This window comes from Dunckerocampus dactyliophorus, chromosome 6 (assembly GCF_027744805.1).
Source record: "Dunckerocampus dactyliophorus isolate RoL2022-P2 chromosome 6, RoL_Ddac_1.1, whole genome shotgun sequence".
Classification (NCBI taxonomy): domain Eukaryota; kingdom Metazoa; phylum Chordata; class Actinopteri; order Syngnathiformes; family Syngnathidae; genus Dunckerocampus; species Dunckerocampus dactyliophorus.
The window spans coordinates 19,391,503-19,407,589 of record NC_072824.1 but is presented as its reverse complement, the minus strand read 5'-3'; the positions used below and the strand labels follow the sequence as shown (position 1 = coordinate 19,407,589).

The window sequence follows — 16,087 nt, the reverse complement described above, 5'->3', positions numbered from 1 at the left end:
TAGGCCACCATGCTCGCTGAGCTCAAAGTGTGCTAAATATTGTAAATATATACCGGTAGCTAAAAAAAGAAGTGAGACTGATTTTTTTCCACTCAGCACCCTAGAATAGTAGTTGGATATTATAAAGAAAACATGAGTTTTCCAATCCAATCCAATCCACTTTATTTATATAGCACATTTTATAAACACTGTTTCCAAAGTGCTGCACAGACTAGCAAAACCATAAATAATAAGTAAATAAAGTAATGTAAATGTGTGGTGATTTGATGAGGAAAAGCAGCTACAAAACTGACTTCAAGTGTTCCAAACTTTTATTTTTGTGCTTTCATATTCAAATAGAAAAGTGAAACATCTCACTTTTGTATTAAAAGTATTATTTGTATAAATAACATTTCAACAAACCACAATGAATGATGCATTTTACAAAGCCACAAGAATATTACTGCTATTTCAACAATAAATAATTCCAAGTCTAAGTTCATCTAGTTATAGGAAACACAGCTATGCAATGTAATTACGCTGCACCATATGAAGATTCATCAAATTGAAAACAAAAACATAACCTATCAACTGTTACACAATACAAATGATGCAATCATGACAAAACACTGGGAGGGAAACGGGCTAATGTGCACTCCCAAAGAGATAAACATTTGTGTATAAGGTGCCTAAATTGCACTGTGCAAAACAAGTGTCTACTGTGTGTAGCCACCACTCACTGAAAAAGAAGCTGCCATGACAAAATGTCCTGCGTCACGCATCCAAGTTGAGCTACAATGAACACAAACAAACCTTTTACACAGCAATGAATTCAAGTCACCAGGTTTGAACGACACAACAAACATATGAGGTTAAGGTTAGCACACAAACAAGCCAGCAGAGACTAAGAGTGGATGTGAGCAAACACCAGGTGGACCATGTCTGGCTCGTGTGATGCTCGAGCCACGTCTATCGCCGTCTGACCGCTTGCGTTGGCATGCTTCAGGTTGGAGCGTGGGGCCAGGAACTCCACCACATCTCGGTGGCCCTCCCGGATGGCGATGTGGATGGGCAGGGCGCCGCCCTGGTCCGCCACGTTGACGGAGGCACCGTGCTCCACCAGAACCTGAAGCGTGTCCAGGAATCCTGTGCGGGCGGCGTCGTGGACCGGCGCAATCCCTTGCTTGTCCTGGACGTTGGGATCTGCTCCTTTTTCCAGGAGCAGATCTGCAACCTTGGAGTTTCCCATCATCATCACCTGCAGGAGAGCAAATGACACTTTGTAAAGGTCTGTCGTCTTTACTCTGATATATTAGCTTTAGGCTACACATGCAGTCAAACCGTGGTTTTTGAATGCTCCTGTTAACATAACATGTTTAGGTTCTTTTGGTAACAGTTGCACAAGTAAGAAGAAAATAACAGTTTACAAGTACACGGACTCACATTCAAAACAGTACGACTCCAGTTTATCACAGTTGATGAACTTCTTTTTAAAGTTAGAAGTAAGAATGTAAAAAAAAAAAGGCAACTCATCTCCGTATTCGATCATTAGTCAAGCTAAGGCTGAGCGTGTTGTTGTTTCTACATTGTAATAACAGTAGTTAACTTCTTTTTACGCTTATACGAATGAAAGCGTTACTTGTGATGACAACCGTTTGACCCTGGAGTGATAGTTTCAATGACAACAACAAACATGGTTAAATGAATACCCCTCTGACAGTCTCACTCAAAGGCGAGTACTATTATCTCTGTAAAGACTCAGCGCTGCTGTCATAAATAATAAATGCTTTAGGTCATTCATTCCATTCACTGTACTTTTATGTAACAGCACACCACTGTGAGTGAGGCAAAACACTTTCTGATGCAACATCACATATTACACATTCGCAACCAATTGTATGCATATTTGTCCATACACTGTCCATATTTATTCATTAAAACATCCAACATTGCATTGATTGCTTGTACATATGCAAACATGTAGCTTTTTTTTAGCCTTCATTTAAAAATATATTTAATGCTGCTTGAGTATTACTTTTTTCTCATGTTGCTCGTATGAATTGTATTTAAATGTATATACAATGTGTGTGCCTAAAGACGTTGAATATTAGCTTTAAGAACACTTCACGTGAAAATACATCGATTGTAGCTGCCTCTCAATACAACGACAGTGTAGTAAGACTCATATGTACCTGTAGTGCTGTCCTGCCAAACTCATTGACAGTATCGGGATGCAGCCTGCATTCCTCCAAGATCCTCTGCACCTCGCCGAGGTTCCCTTTAGCCGCTGCTTCCGTCAAGGCTTTAGCGGCATCCATCTGACTGAAAACCATGTTAGACTGCAATGTTCACCTCTCTTCTCTGAAGGGGGAGAGGCGGACACGTCTCAGACAAACACTGGATACGAGAGGCGACGATCGACGTCTGCCGCAGTTAGCTATACCGCAGCAGCTGTCTCGCTGTTTCCACGCTAACACCAAAATATCTATCCGACTTGAGCAACACGATTCCGCTACATTCGTCTATCTCGCTCCCTCCTCAGACGGAGCGACCGAAAGCGGCGAGATGTCAACTGAATCTTGACGGCGGTTAGCATCCAGGCTAACGGCTAACATAAAAAGAGTGAACAGATAAAAGGGGGTTTAAACTTACCTCGCTCGCTTTTTATGGGGAAGTTCACTACGTCGTCAAGCTTTCTGCGCCCTCTGTCTTCAAGGAGCGGTAATATTTAAATGAAATATGAAAAACAAATGTTTATCAACATTGGAAAAACACATTTGCGCGCTGAGCTCTACACAGCTGCGTCTCCAGTGTACAATTTACAAACACTGAAGAGGAACAGGCGTTGACCAATCACGGCTCGCCTCGAGGGTAGGTTTTTGCCATATTTAGTAAAAAAGGCGGAGCTACAGCTAGGTTACTATACTGTCACCGTGGCAACAGCAACGGTCAGCCAATGTGAACGCACTGTGAAGAAAGCGGGCCATTCAGATACGTTGATGTTTGTAGAGGACCTTCATTTACTGTATGTACAGTATGTCCTTTGGCTGCGGCTTCATACAGACTGCTTAGTCGTCAGAAATATTTCACAATGCAATACTGGAAAAATTCAATCTAAATATGTTTTGCAACCAAAAACATTACTGATGACAAATGGAATAACAATCCTGGGCTTTATTTTCAGACGCCTTGACAATTACAACAATAAAAACAACTTACAACGAAGATCAGCGGCATTAAATAGCGTAGGTGAAATTTAAAGACATTTTCTCAGTCTGGTAGTTCAAGAGAACATTTAATTCTCTTCTGGAAGTCCTGGAAGAAAGGAATACAAAGCCTCTCCTGAAGCGTTACATATTGGTCCGCAATTGGTAATCTAAAAAAAAGAGAAAGAATTCATGTTTTAAACACGATATGGGTCTCACTTGGTTAATACATATGCTATACCTATTATATGATTTAATAAAATACTGTATCCTTCACAATGTGTAACAGGCACAATGCATCGGGGTCGATCAAACCTGAATGGTCCTATCTGATCTTTTTCAGAATCTCTTATAAATATATTATAGTCATGTGAAAAAATTTGGACACCTCCTGGTGTAGCTTTTCTACTGCTGAACTGCTGCACACAAATTGGTTAAAACCTGTCAAATCATGCGACCCGACTGTGTTTCCTTTGCTATTATTTCTCAGATAAATAAAAAAAAAATCTAAACACCATGGGATGTCCTATTTTTTTCACCTGATTGTAGCTTATAAACGAATAATATGCAAAAATAGTCAATTACCTCCACTTTGGGTAATGTAGCGCACCCACGGTAGCGCTTGGTAACCACTTTTTTCAATGATCTTCATATATCGCACCTGGAAAAAAAATGTGAGTCACAACTTGTTGAGCAAATGCATACAAATCTACAGTATCAACCAACAATCAACCAAAACTTAATGTCAGCTGGAGCAGTTTCTCATCTTTCATGTGCTGCGAGCTTTATACACTTGCAGATGTAAAAGCTCAGCATAAACAATGTGTACCTGTATTCCTGAGACTGTGAAGTATGGGATTTCAAACTTGACAGTAATGGGAGGCTTCCCCTCAAGTTCATCATTCTCCACACTGGGCAGACCGAAGTGAGCCCTCATGAGAAACTCTTTACCCCCCTGTAATGATACTTTAGTCAGATTCAAAAGGAAATTACTGATATATTTTTTCTAATTTAAAAAATGGATGTATTTCTTACCTGGAAAGACTTGATGGTCCACACCACCAAGTTCTTCTCAGGTACGTATTTGGCCTGGCCTGTGCTGGTTTTGAACTTGGGTGAGTCAGCATCACTGGGGACAGGAACACTCACCTCTACATTGTTTGCAACAGACTGTTTTTTAAACTGTCCCTTCGCCTTAAGGATTAAAAAGGAGCACATGCCCGTGCATTAAAATGAAGACAGTTTTAGCAAACACGTCATGTCTGTGTGACTGCCTACCTTCACCATGATTTCAACTCTGCTGTGAGAGAACTTCTCTATGATTGATTCAATCCATATCAGGGGTTTCACCTGTGAAAGATGATAATAATTGTATTCATGAACATCAAATTTGATGGATACAATGAAAACCCTTGTCCTCATTGGGGTCACGGGTGAGCTGGAAACTATCCTATACACTCTCAACAGACTGTCTCTTCTGTTGTGCTTGGAGTCACCATACATGTTATCACCTGTTTAAATTGAAGGTAGAGTGTTTTGTTGCTTCACTAGTAACAGTGGTTAATTTCTTTTTATACTTGAGTGAAACTTAAATATAAGACTAACATCTCAGAAAAGGAAAATGCGAACACGCCTCAGCTTCTGTTACGGTTCCGGGTGACCATTTTGCGGGATCTCTGCTTGAAAGAAGCTAGATTGTTGTGTTTTAGTCTTACAAATATACCTGTAGACTATATGACATACTGTATACACTCAACAAAAACATAAATGTCACACTTTTGTTTTGCTCCCATATTTCAAGAGTTCAACTCAAAGATGTCAAACTTTTTCTATGTACACACAAGGCCGATCTCTCTCAAATATTGTTCACAAATCTGTCTAAATCTGTGTTAGTGAGCATTCATAATTCATCCACCTCACAACATGTGGATTAGACAACATGATTATTGCGCAGGTGTCCCTGAGGTTGGCCACAATAAATGGCCACTCCAATATGTGCACTTTTGGGGGGGGTTCCAAAAACCAGTCAGTATCTGGTGTGACCACCGTATATACCATACACACCAATCCAGGGCATCCCAAAGATGATCAATGGGTGACATGTTCGGTGAGTATGCCGGTCAAGACAACTGGGATGTTTTCAGCTTCCAGGAATTGTGTCCATTGTATCTCTGTGCATTCAAAATGCCATCAATAAAATGCACTTGTGTTCCCCATACTAAAACGCTGCCGTCACCATAGGACCCTCAATCCGCAACACGGGTGCATTTTATTGATGGCATTTGAATGAATGCACAGGGATACAGTACTGTGACGAGATCCCGAGGCCCTTTGTCGTGTCATTCATCCACAACTATCACCTCATATTGCAGGACGATAATGCATGGCTCCATATTGCACAATACACAGTATACAATTCCTGGAAGCTGAAAACATCACAGTTCTTGCATGGTCAGCATACTCACTGGACATGTCACCCATTGAGCATGTTTGATTTTGGAACTGATTCATATTATTTTCACTGGAAGACACTCCAAACCAACTTAAATCATAGGTCGACCAGCCTGCAGTGGGTGATACTGTACATCTGTTGTGTATATAAGGAAGTGAAAGGTACAAACATGGGTATTGATGCGGTATGACATGAGCTCAGACTCTCCATCTGGAGGAATGAAGGAGATGGTGCGGTCGTTCTCAAAGCGTGACAGACGCACACACTGGTGAAACTTCACATCTTCCATCACCACCGTCTTACCCTTGTCACCTGAAAAAAACAACAGTCACTACAGTATAAACACCAGGAAGGATTTTATCAAGATGTTAGCAGTGTACGTACGACCAGTAAGAGCGAAAAGCACTCTATCATTGAGGCCGAGTCGCAGTTCAGGCATTCCTGATAGCATGGTTTTTAGTTTGATGCTGCCCACAATGTCGCTGCTCATCACACTGCCATTTGCGTTCACCTGAATAAACAAGTAAAACATATTGAAAATGTACACAAATCTTAAAATACTACCACCCTCTAACAGCTAAATGTACACATGTAATGTATGCTTGTCCTCATTAGGGTTGTGGGGGAGCTGGAGCCTATCCTAGCTGACTTTGGGTGAGAGGCGGAGTACACCCTGGACAGGTCACCAGCATGGGAAGAAGCTAAATATACCAATGGAACATATCCAAAATGACCGTCCACTGTCTCAATCTGCTTTCGTTTCTATCTCAAGTTGACAGTATGTGTGTGCTACTGAGTGTGAATTTGAAGGCAATAACTTAAAATAGCAGCTTCCAGTATACTTCCAGGATACTCCTCTGTTGTATCACTGCTGTGAACATTAATGTAGAGGGCTTAAAAACAATGAAAATGTTTGTTTTAAGAAATGCTATCATGGCAGACAAGTTTTGTTAGTAGGGGTGTCACGATACACTCAGCTCAGGTGATGCAATACTGGGTTCACGAGACAAGACGATATTTTAACATTACTTTTAAGAAAACTACAATGACAAAATATAGGACTGGACAAACGTTTTTTAATTTAACTGAGTCACAAAACATATGTAGGTTATGTAGTATATGTAGGTTCCTCATTAAGTCCATTATGTAAGTCCCACATTAGTATTAATACAATCAATAAGAACACACTTTTATTTTTGCTCCCATTTTTCATGAGCTGAACTCAAAGATGTAAGTATAAGTATAAGTATTTTCTAAGTATACAAAAGGCCTATCTCTCTCAAATATTGTTCACAAATCTGTCTAAGTCTGTGTTAGTGAGCATTCATCATTCATGATTCATAATCTATCCACCTCACAGGTGTGGCATATCAAGATGCTGATGAAAAAGCATCCGTGCCAAGTGCCTGAGGTTGGCCACAATAAAAGGCCACTCCAAAATGTGCAGTTTAACTGTATTGGGGGTGGTCGGAAGGCCAGTCACTTCCTGCTGCTCAAATACCATGTACACTGACCCAGAGCATCTCAAAAATGCTCAGTGGGTGACATGTCGGATGAGTATGCTGGCCGTGCAAGTACCAGGATGTCCAGGAATTGCGTGCAGATCCTTGCAATATATGGTTGTGCATTATCATGCTGCAATTTGAGGTCAGGCTCTCGTCACAGTGTCTCTGTGCATTCAAAATAACATCAATATAGTAAAACGCACCTGTATTGTGGATGGAGTGACCCATGGTGGCAGTGGGGTTATGGTATGCGAAGGCGCATATGTTATGTGCAGCAAACACAGGTGCATTTTATCGATGGCATTTTGAAGATAGCGAGCATTTTTGGGATGGTCTGGATTGGTGTATACTGACTGGTTTTTGGACCCCGCCGGAAAACCACAGTTAAACTGCACATTTTGGAGTGACCGTTTATTGTGGCCAACCTAAGGCACACCAGTGCAATAATCATGCTGTCTTATCAGTATCTTGATATGCCACACCTGTGAGGTGTATAGATTATGAATCATGAATGATGAATGCTTAATAAAATAATGTATAAGCAATACATTTATATTGAATCCTACTTCACAGAAATGTACTTATCGCGGTTGGGTCTGGAACCAATTAACTGTGATCAACGAGGGATGACTGTATTTTCATAGAAATGACCCCTTTGGCTCTCATATTTTGTGCTGAGAAAATAAGTCGACCATGTATGTCGACTTAAGTTGGCACTTTTTAATAATTAATAATAATAATAATAATAATAATACGGTTGAGTGGGACTTGAGTTGTTCAGCATAGACAGGTTGGCGACATAAGTGGGACCGACTTAAGCAGGTTCCACTGTAGTACAGTGGCTGACTGGTAAAGTTACACTTGTGAACAGTACAAGAAGCCCCAGAGAAACAAAAGAAAATTAGCTTGATGAAATACAAACTTACCAGTACGTTGATGGACTCAATGACATCAATAAAGACTTCATTCTTTTTGTATTTGATGCCCTCCGACCTCCAGGAGACAGCGTTGGTCACAGTGGTGGGCACTTTGGTCTTGGCCACCTCAAGCTTGGCGCCCTCTTGAGTGATGTACCTGAAAGAAACATCATGACATGACGCCTCAGTGTCACAGTGCACGTCACATAGACATGCTGTATGGATATCTGGCCTGGCCTTACTCCTGCAGGATCTTGCTGTCAGTCGTCTGAGGAAATCCAAAGTCCATCAGCTCATCTAGCAGCTCATAGACGACCACAAAGTTGTCCTGAATGCTCTCCTCCTCCAGCTCTTTGAAATACTCTGTGAACACCTGCACAGCACAACACAACACAACTGTGCTGGATGTAATCTTCCATTGTCACGTCACTTCAGGTCTTCAATAGGCTTTAAATGCTTTGTTTCCAAAGAGAGTGGGTGCATGGAATAATGCAAAAAAGCACTCACCTCGACAATTTTGTAGAGGAATGAGTAGACAAGGGATGCATTGCAGTTCTTGTTACTAGTAGCCACCACTGTGGAGGTATCAAGTTAAGGACTTTTTGTCCAGGGCTTGTTAGTAAGTAGCACAGCTGCTATACTGACATAAAAAGGGTGTACGGCGCTTATTGAGACCTTTATTTAAATACAGAAGCGCTATCTCTTTTAACTCAAACGTAAACTTCAGCTTCATAGAAGCCATATCTTCACCGCAATCTGAAAGAGATCTACATGACCAAGTGGTTTCAGTTCCAGAAAAAGTCATAACAGCCCCCAATTTGAGGTTTATTTTCTTCAAGTAAACAAACACCACGCAATGAATTGGGGCACAGCATCTATAAGAGCGCAGGCCAGTGTGTGAGGAAATACTGTCATAATGCTTAGGTTGATCGACACTGATATTAACGTAATAGAGTAATATGTGTTTTATCCTGGGAACACCACTAAATCACAATAAGAAGCATAGAAATACTGCCTTGTCTTGAAGTGGATCTCATGAGATAATGAAGAGGTGCCTAACATTGTGGCTGGTGATGGACAGACCATCAGGCACCTTTAGGGTCTCCAGCAATTAAAGCAGGTAAAGAATACAGTACAGGTTGCTGTGTTTGATCCACATGAAGTGAACACTGCCGTGTGACATCACAGGACACAACTGTCCTTCCTCGTCATGCTGCATGAGCAAAGGCATGAAGTGGTCAATTTCCGCCATGTCCACGTCACCTTTGTAGTTCCGACATATCAGCACCTGAACAGGGAAAGAAAAGATGATTTGGTGTGATAGACAAATGCGTAGAACTTGGGAATGGTCTGTGTTGCACCCCGGGGGGGTTGGTGGGGAGCTTAGTTAAGTGAATTTATGCTCCAAAACACAGCAGCAGCCTGCTTCAAGTAGATGAGTAAATACAGTAGTTGGGCCCTTTAAACCCAAATGAAACAAGGATAGCGTCAGTATTGGATCGATACTATGTTCAGAAATGACTGTGTTGTGTTGTGTTGTGTTGTGTTGTGTTGTTCAAATATATTGCATATATTTATATAATACTATATTGTTTACCAACCTAACTTAACAACGCCACTGATTGGCCGTCATTCAATGCCTTTGGCTTTTTGCCCTCCTGTGTCCAAGGACTTATTCCCCAAATTTGTTAAAAATATAACAATATATAAATATATGCAATATATTTGAACAACACAACAAAACACACAAATACTGTACTTGTGAAAGTAAATGTACAGGGTGATTGAAAAGTAAATCCCTATTTTAAAATACTTATAATTTATTCATATGTTGTAATATTGTTCCCCATTTTTTTGTGTATGTTCCATGATGTATGGGAATTGAATCCATGTTGTTGTTTTGTTTTCAGATCGATTATTTTATTTGAAATTTGAAAGCCCTATAGAAAAATGGCTTGACGTCTTACCCCACAGGAACGTGCCCAGCTAGCGGCACGTTACGAAGTTTGGAGGTACGTTGTTCAAGTGCAAAGATGGTGGAAGACCATTAAAGAAAGACATGCTCAAGTTGACGTTAAGACGATCAAGAATTGTCATTCTCATCTCGCTACAGTATCTGTGGCTGATACTTGTATAAGTATCTAAAAATAGGGAGTTACTTCTAAATCACCCTGTAGAACCATGGTCCCCAACTATTGGGCTACGGCTCAGTACCGGACCATTGGTGGGGCCGAACCGGACCGCAGGAAGCTTTCAGGTGCAATGATAAATAAAAAAATACACTTGTAAATAACTACATACATTTTTTTGGAAATGCATATCAATTTCGGAAATAAGGGCCATTATTTTATTTAAAAAATTTATTTGAAATTTATTTAAAATACACAGTTACAAAGCCCATAGATTTGGCATTTATATGTTGTTTGTTGCAAGCGGCGACCCGTCCCACTGTTCGACGGTCCCTGAACGCACGTGCTAACTTTCTCTCATGCCGCACAGATAGACTACTACTGTTTTTCTTTCACCTCATATTTGGTCTCAAATGCTATACTTTGTGGGAATGCATAATGGTAAGTTTTGATGACCTTATTGAGTGTTATTTCATGCTAGCACACTGCCTTTTACCACACACGTCAAACGGCGATGTAATAATCTCTCGGAAAAACAAACTCCAGGCTTGTACTGGTGGATGGTGGGTCTGCATTCATTTTGTGCTTTTAATTTAATGTTATTCATGTCTTAGTTTTACACAATACATTATAAATAAGATAAATTAGATCTCTATAATGTACGAACTCCCCCCTGGTCCGCGGGAGATTTGTGGGAACACAAGCCGGTCCGTGGGTCAGAAAAGGTTGGGGACCACAGCTGTATAAGACAACTGCTAGTAACGACGTGATACTGATACTATCCTTACCACTGGTATCGATGTGACACTGATACTATCCTTGTTTCATTTCTGTTAAAGTGACCTTCTACTGTTTTTATTAATCCACTAGAAACAGGCTGCTGTTGTGTTTTGCAGCATAAATTCACTTAAAACCTGCTGACACCCCCTGGAGCCAATCATAACTTTTGCTTTTGTTTACAAATTTTGCACTATTTACTTTATTTTGCTCAAACAATTTTATGTAATAAAAGGGAATGATTTTATTATTTTGTTGCTATTATTACAATGTCTTATTGGCATATTAAATAATGTATCTTAAATTGTTCACAGATAACTTTGTTTTATTGTTTGGTTAACATCGTCCTGTGTTTTATTGTGATTATAATCATGACTAACAAGTTGAACAAAATCACAAAATCATTCGATGATGTTGAAGTAAAAAGTTTCATTATTGGCAATACCACCGCTGATATAAACCCGGAAGCACACAAACGTGCACCCAATAGCGTCGCTTGCACTTCATTAATTTTTAACTATGCGGCCGCCATTAATGTGTAACAGTCAACTCTGTAGTGCACGTACAGTACATTTTAGAATGTTTGTTCGCATCGTGTAAAACCTACATGTAAAACAGTCACTTCGAGGTACGTAAGTGATAAATTACAAATCACAACATGAAATGAGTTCCTTACCTTGCCCTTCAAGTCCAATACAAACACAGCGGAGAGAGACATCTCGCACTTAGAAGCTCGGTTGAAATGTTCAACTCGAGTCCACAAGTTATTAAATGTGTTCAAGTATAAAACAAATCCACACCAAGGCGACTCATCGGCGGTTAACTTGGACGTACCACTTCTCTTTCCTGAACGCCTTTGACGTCATCGTCTCCAGGTGAAACATTCACCAATGTAGCTCACCTGGGCCAAAGAGAAAAGGGCGTACCCCTGACGTTATCCACTAGAGGGCACTGCATCAATACACGAACCAGAAACAAGACAATTACTTGAAAAAGTGTTGACTTATCCATCCATCTAATTTCTATGCCGCTTATAGTCATTAGGGTCGCGGGGGTATTCTGGAGCCGATTCCAGCTGACTTCGGGTGAGAGGCGGGGTACTCTCTGGACTGGTCACCAGCCAATCGCAGAGAACATATAAAGTGTTGATTTAGTCAGAAAAAACATTAGTGCCCTTAGAGAGTGCTGTGTTTTTTCTAGTTCACCCCAAAGGTGGTGGAGTTGACATCAGGACTGTTCTGTCCCAGCAAACATGGTAACTGTGCTGTCTTGTTATCAGTGTACATACTATATGGTGGGAGGCAATAGCATTCTGCTATATCGATGTGTGTGAGTGTTTGCATTTGAGGAGACAGATGGCCATTTGTCTTTTCCACTATCTTACTCCTTGTGTCCACATGGGTTTGGTTCTTTCTCATTGGACGAACCTTCAATATGCTCGCATCACAAGACAAAACACTGTGCAGTTGCTACTTTCTGATAAGAAAGTATCATTGTCTAGTATCACACGAACCGTGAACAAAACAATATTCACTTTCAACAGTGGTCATTTAAAAGATAGTATGACATTTTAGCAATGTCATGCCTCTGTTCTCCTATTAAGAATGGAAGTTAAAAGTAAAAAAAAAAAGTAACAGTATAAATCGAAGAAGCAGAAGAAACTGTATTTGGGTAATAAATAAATGTTTATTATACTTGATTTATTTGATTCATAAAGCCCAGGATATTGAAACAGTGCAATAGCACTTTATTTTAAAGCAAACAACTAAATGAAATTAATTGTATAGTTCAGCATTTCAATTAAATATTTTATGCCACAGGGCATAGACAAATAACCATTCAATTTAGAGTCTCCAATTAACATAACATGCTGGGAATGTGGGAGGAAGCCAGAGTACCCAGAGAAAACGCACGGGGAGAACATGCAAAGTCCACACAGAGATGCCCAACGGAGATTCGAACCCAAATCTTCCCGATCTCTTGACTGTGTGGCCAACATGCTAACCACAAGGCCACAGTTCAGTTCTTTTCAATTCAATTCATGGAGCTGAGATTCCAGACTACAATGCCAAAACCCAGTCACTGGAGATGTCCAGCGCTGGTCCTAAGCTCTGATAAATGGGAGTGTTATGTCATGAAGGACATTCGGCATAAAAACTAAGACAAATCAAACAAGCGATTGACTTGCAAAAGACAAAAGACAAAACAACCTCTTTATTTCAGTGTACTTGAATTCTCATTAAGATGGAATAAAATGTATTCCATTTAATTTTTTAAATGATTTTTGACAAGTTGCTGTGTGCTTCCTCCTAATCTGAAGAATGAGAGGGGGTAATAAAAAAATTAATGCAGATTTCAGGATATTGAATTAGTGTAAAATTGCTATAGCTGTGGTACTGTATTTGCAAACATTTATTAGCAAAAATGAAAAAAATTATGTCTTTAATATTTTTGTAACAGTAATTTTAGGTTATTTTGCTATTTTGTTCCCATTTGTATTATTTTATTTTATTTTCATATTAAAGGTGCCGTATGTCTTCGGGTCCAAATAAAACATTTTCAAACAAAAAATGTAAAAACACCACCACTGCTTTAAAAGTACAAATTGTATAAAAAAATGTCAAACTTTTTTACAATTACAAGTTAAACTGCGTATAAATTGGCGCTCAGCCTGAGCTATCGCTGTCTGGTATTCACGTACACACACAAACGCAGTCACAGAGACGCGATGAACAATTTTCAATCATGCTGTTGTTTCGATAGGCCATGAAGTCAATGAAAGCTATCGTTAGTAGCCAAACTTTGTCAAATTTCTATCTTTAGCTGACAACAACGAAATATGTGTGCGCTTGTGTGTTCTATGTCGGACGTAGATTACCTGCTCATAACAGGAAAAGGGTCAAATATAATGCTTGCAGCACATACGGGCCCGCACGTGGCTCTGAACAACCACATAGTCAAGACCGACAACTGATGGCTTTGAAGAATTTGCTTGCTAAATATACCTTGCCAAAATCAACACATACAATCCCTGTGTCACTGTTGGAGAAGTCAGTGCAGAAGTTTATTTAGTCAAAAACTCACAGCACGGTGGATCATTGTGAAAGCAATGCTAGTGAGTCAAAGCGCCCTTTTGGGAATTGATCCAATGACAGTGACACAATGTAACAGTGACAACAGCATTTACCACCTGCTGTTGACATATAGATGCTCCTTTGTTTGCATAACCGCCGATAATGAAGTGCTTTCTTTTTACTCCAAAACATAAGTGATGGAGCTGAGCTTGTTTGGTTGCAAGGCATAAATCAAACAAGCTATTGTCACCTTTTGAAAAGAACAATTTGTGCCACTGTTAGTAACCTGACAGGGCACAGCAATCTACACTCCCACTGTTTCGTGGTCACTCCACCTACGACGCAGTGGCGTGAGACGTAGCGCCACCTTTTTTTGCAGCAAGCCCGCCAATGAGGAGGCAACGTCTGCATGCAAGTCATGAGGCGAGGATGAGGGAGGGTGTAACAGGTGCTGGTTGTCAGCTGCAACTGTGGTGAATCTGCCTATTGTCTCACGGGAAACGCACACAAGCTAATTAGGAAGTATCAAAACACACGCATGCTGTCAAATGCAACCGTGAGCTTAAATTATACACAAAATAAATTCCATGTGATTAGAATTAAAATAAATCAGATGCAAAAAATCTAATCTAATCTGTCAGTTAAAGAGTCTACTATGGAATGTGGATCCAAGTTCCAGACAGACAGCATGCCACACATGCATCAGGCTGTAGTAGCGTTTCGACGCGCAGGTTGTCTGCACACAAGTCTTAATAAAAGGCAGCTACTTGACTGTAATCATCAGGTCCATCATTCCAACATTTGGCCATGACAACCACAACAATCGATCCCCAGGTGACCTTTTGCTTAAGGATTTAAGACCACACACCTTTAAAATTTGATGTAAAAAAGTTTATAATACATGTTTCTCTTTTAAATGATGCTCCACTTGTAGGGAACATGCATGTACAGTGTATGTGTTGTGTCCTTGTTAAATGTTGCTGCTGAAGAACCAACAACATACTGACAATATTGTAAATTACTCTTTCAATGCGCAGAATCTTCAGTAGCGTCTGGAAGAACTGTGCACAGCAACAAGCTGGTGGAGCCTGCGGTACTCCTCGTTGGAGTCACACACTGGTGTGGGATGGCATTCGATTTCTCAACCAGGAGTTGCCGCATTACAAGTTTACATGCACTCATCATGGGCATGATTGTCGGATACATTCTGGGAGCTTAACAATTCATTAGAACCACTGTTGAATCACTGTTTGTGATTTTTAATAAGAAGAAGTAATTCACACGAGGTGACAATTATACAGTGCCTGACAAAAGTCTTGTCGCTTATCCAGGCCGTAGGAACAATAAATAATGTCACTTTTAGGCTGATGTATGAGAAGGCGTGCCATCCTTTGACCCCTCCTGTAATTTGGAAGGTAATAACTAAACAATGGCGTTGCATTCGCTCTGGCCCACAGCTTGCAGAAAGGATGGACAGTGGAGAAGTGGCAGAAAGTTGATTTTTCTGCTGAATTATTCATTAAACTGCATCCCAATCACCAGAAATAGTGCAAAACCCAAGATTCACCCAGAAAACAGTCAAGTTTGGTGGAGGAATATCATGGCTTGCAGTTACAGCTGGTATGGGGATAAGCAAGAGATCTGCAGAGTGGGTGGTAACATCAACAGCCTGAAGTATCAAAAAATACATGCTGCCCATTACTTCCTAAATTACAGAAGGCAAATTCTTCAGCAGGACTGCGCTCCTTGTCATACTTCACCCTCCACACCAAAGTTCCCTATCGTGAAGAAGGTCAAAATGCTCCAGGATTGGCCGGCCCAGTCAACAGACATGAAAATAATTGAGCATGTTTGGGGTTAGATGAAGGAGGCGTGTAAGGTGAAACCAAAGAATCTTGATGAAGGCTGGGAGCTTTCTTTGCCATTCCAGTTGATTTTATCAATTAGGTATTGGAGTCATTGCTGAGATGTATGGATGGAGTCCTCCAAGTTCACGGAAGTCATACACAATATGAATTATTCCTACCAAGGCACCTGACTTTATGTTC

General features: G+C 40.4%; 2 protein-coding genes across 4 annotated transcripts; both read right to left on the bottom strand.

Annotated features, from left to right (window-relative positions):
• Positions 1-293: 293 nt before the first annotated feature.
• LOC129183232 (cyclin-dependent kinase 4 inhibitor D-like) lies at positions 294-2,807 on the bottom strand. 3 transcript variants are annotated; one of them, XM_054780248.1, is made up of 3 exons: positions 2,632-2,807; positions 2,172-2,340; positions 294-1,237 (listed from the first exon to the last, which is right to left on the bottom strand). In XM_054780248.1, exons 2-3 carry the CDS (start codon positions 2,310-2,312, stop codon positions 884-886), a joined length of 495 nt encoding a protein of 164 aa, XP_054636223.1. In that variant the 5' UTR covers positions 2,313-2,340; positions 2,632-2,807; the 3' UTR covers positions 294-883. The 3 variants fall into 3 exon arrangements, with proteins under 3 accessions (XP_054636223.1, XP_054636225.1, XP_054636224.1); XM_054780250.1 differs by having other exon boundaries at positions 2,172-2,301; XM_054780249.1 differs by lacking the exon at positions 2,632-2,807 and having other exon boundaries at positions 2,172-2,621.
• Positions 2,808-2,973: 166 nt separating this feature from the next.
• ap1m2 (adaptor related protein complex 1 subunit mu 2) lies at positions 2,974-11,854 on the bottom strand. The gene is made up of 12 exons (XM_054780247.1): positions 11,642-11,854; positions 9,191-9,347; positions 8,567-8,634; positions 8,302-8,432; positions 8,069-8,216; positions 6,022-6,148; positions 5,807-5,949; positions 4,464-4,535; positions 4,221-4,379; positions 4,015-4,140; positions 3,771-3,846; positions 2,974-3,355 (listed from the first exon to the last, which is right to left on the bottom strand). The coding sequence occupies exons 1-12, from the start codon at positions 11,681-11,683 to the stop codon at positions 3,330-3,332; spliced, it is 1,275 nt and encodes a 424-aa protein (XP_054636222.1). The 5' UTR covers positions 11,684-11,854; the 3' UTR covers positions 2,974-3,329.
• Positions 11,855-16,087: the final 4,233 nt, after the last annotated feature.

Coding starts and splice junctions, on each gene's coding strand:
- LOC129183232 (XM_054780248.1), bottom strand. CDS start 2,312: ATGGTTTTCAGTCAGATGGATGCCGCTAAAGCCTTGACGGAAGCAGCG. Junction 1,238..2,171: donor TTGGCAGGACAGCACTACAG/GTACATATGAGT, acceptor GCTCTCCTGCAG/GTGATGATGATGGGAAACTC.
- ap1m2 (XM_054780247.1), bottom strand. CDS start 11,683: ATGTCTCTCTCCGCTGTGTTTGTATTGGACTTGAAGGGCAAG. Junction 9,348..11,641: donor TATTGGACTTGAAGGGCAAG/GTAAGGAACTCA, acceptor TTCCCTGTTCAG/GTGCTGATATGTCGGAACTA. Junction 5,950..6,021: donor GCTTTTCGCTCTTACTGGTC/GTACGTACACTG, acceptor TGTTTTTTTCAG/GTGACAAGGGTAAGACGGTG.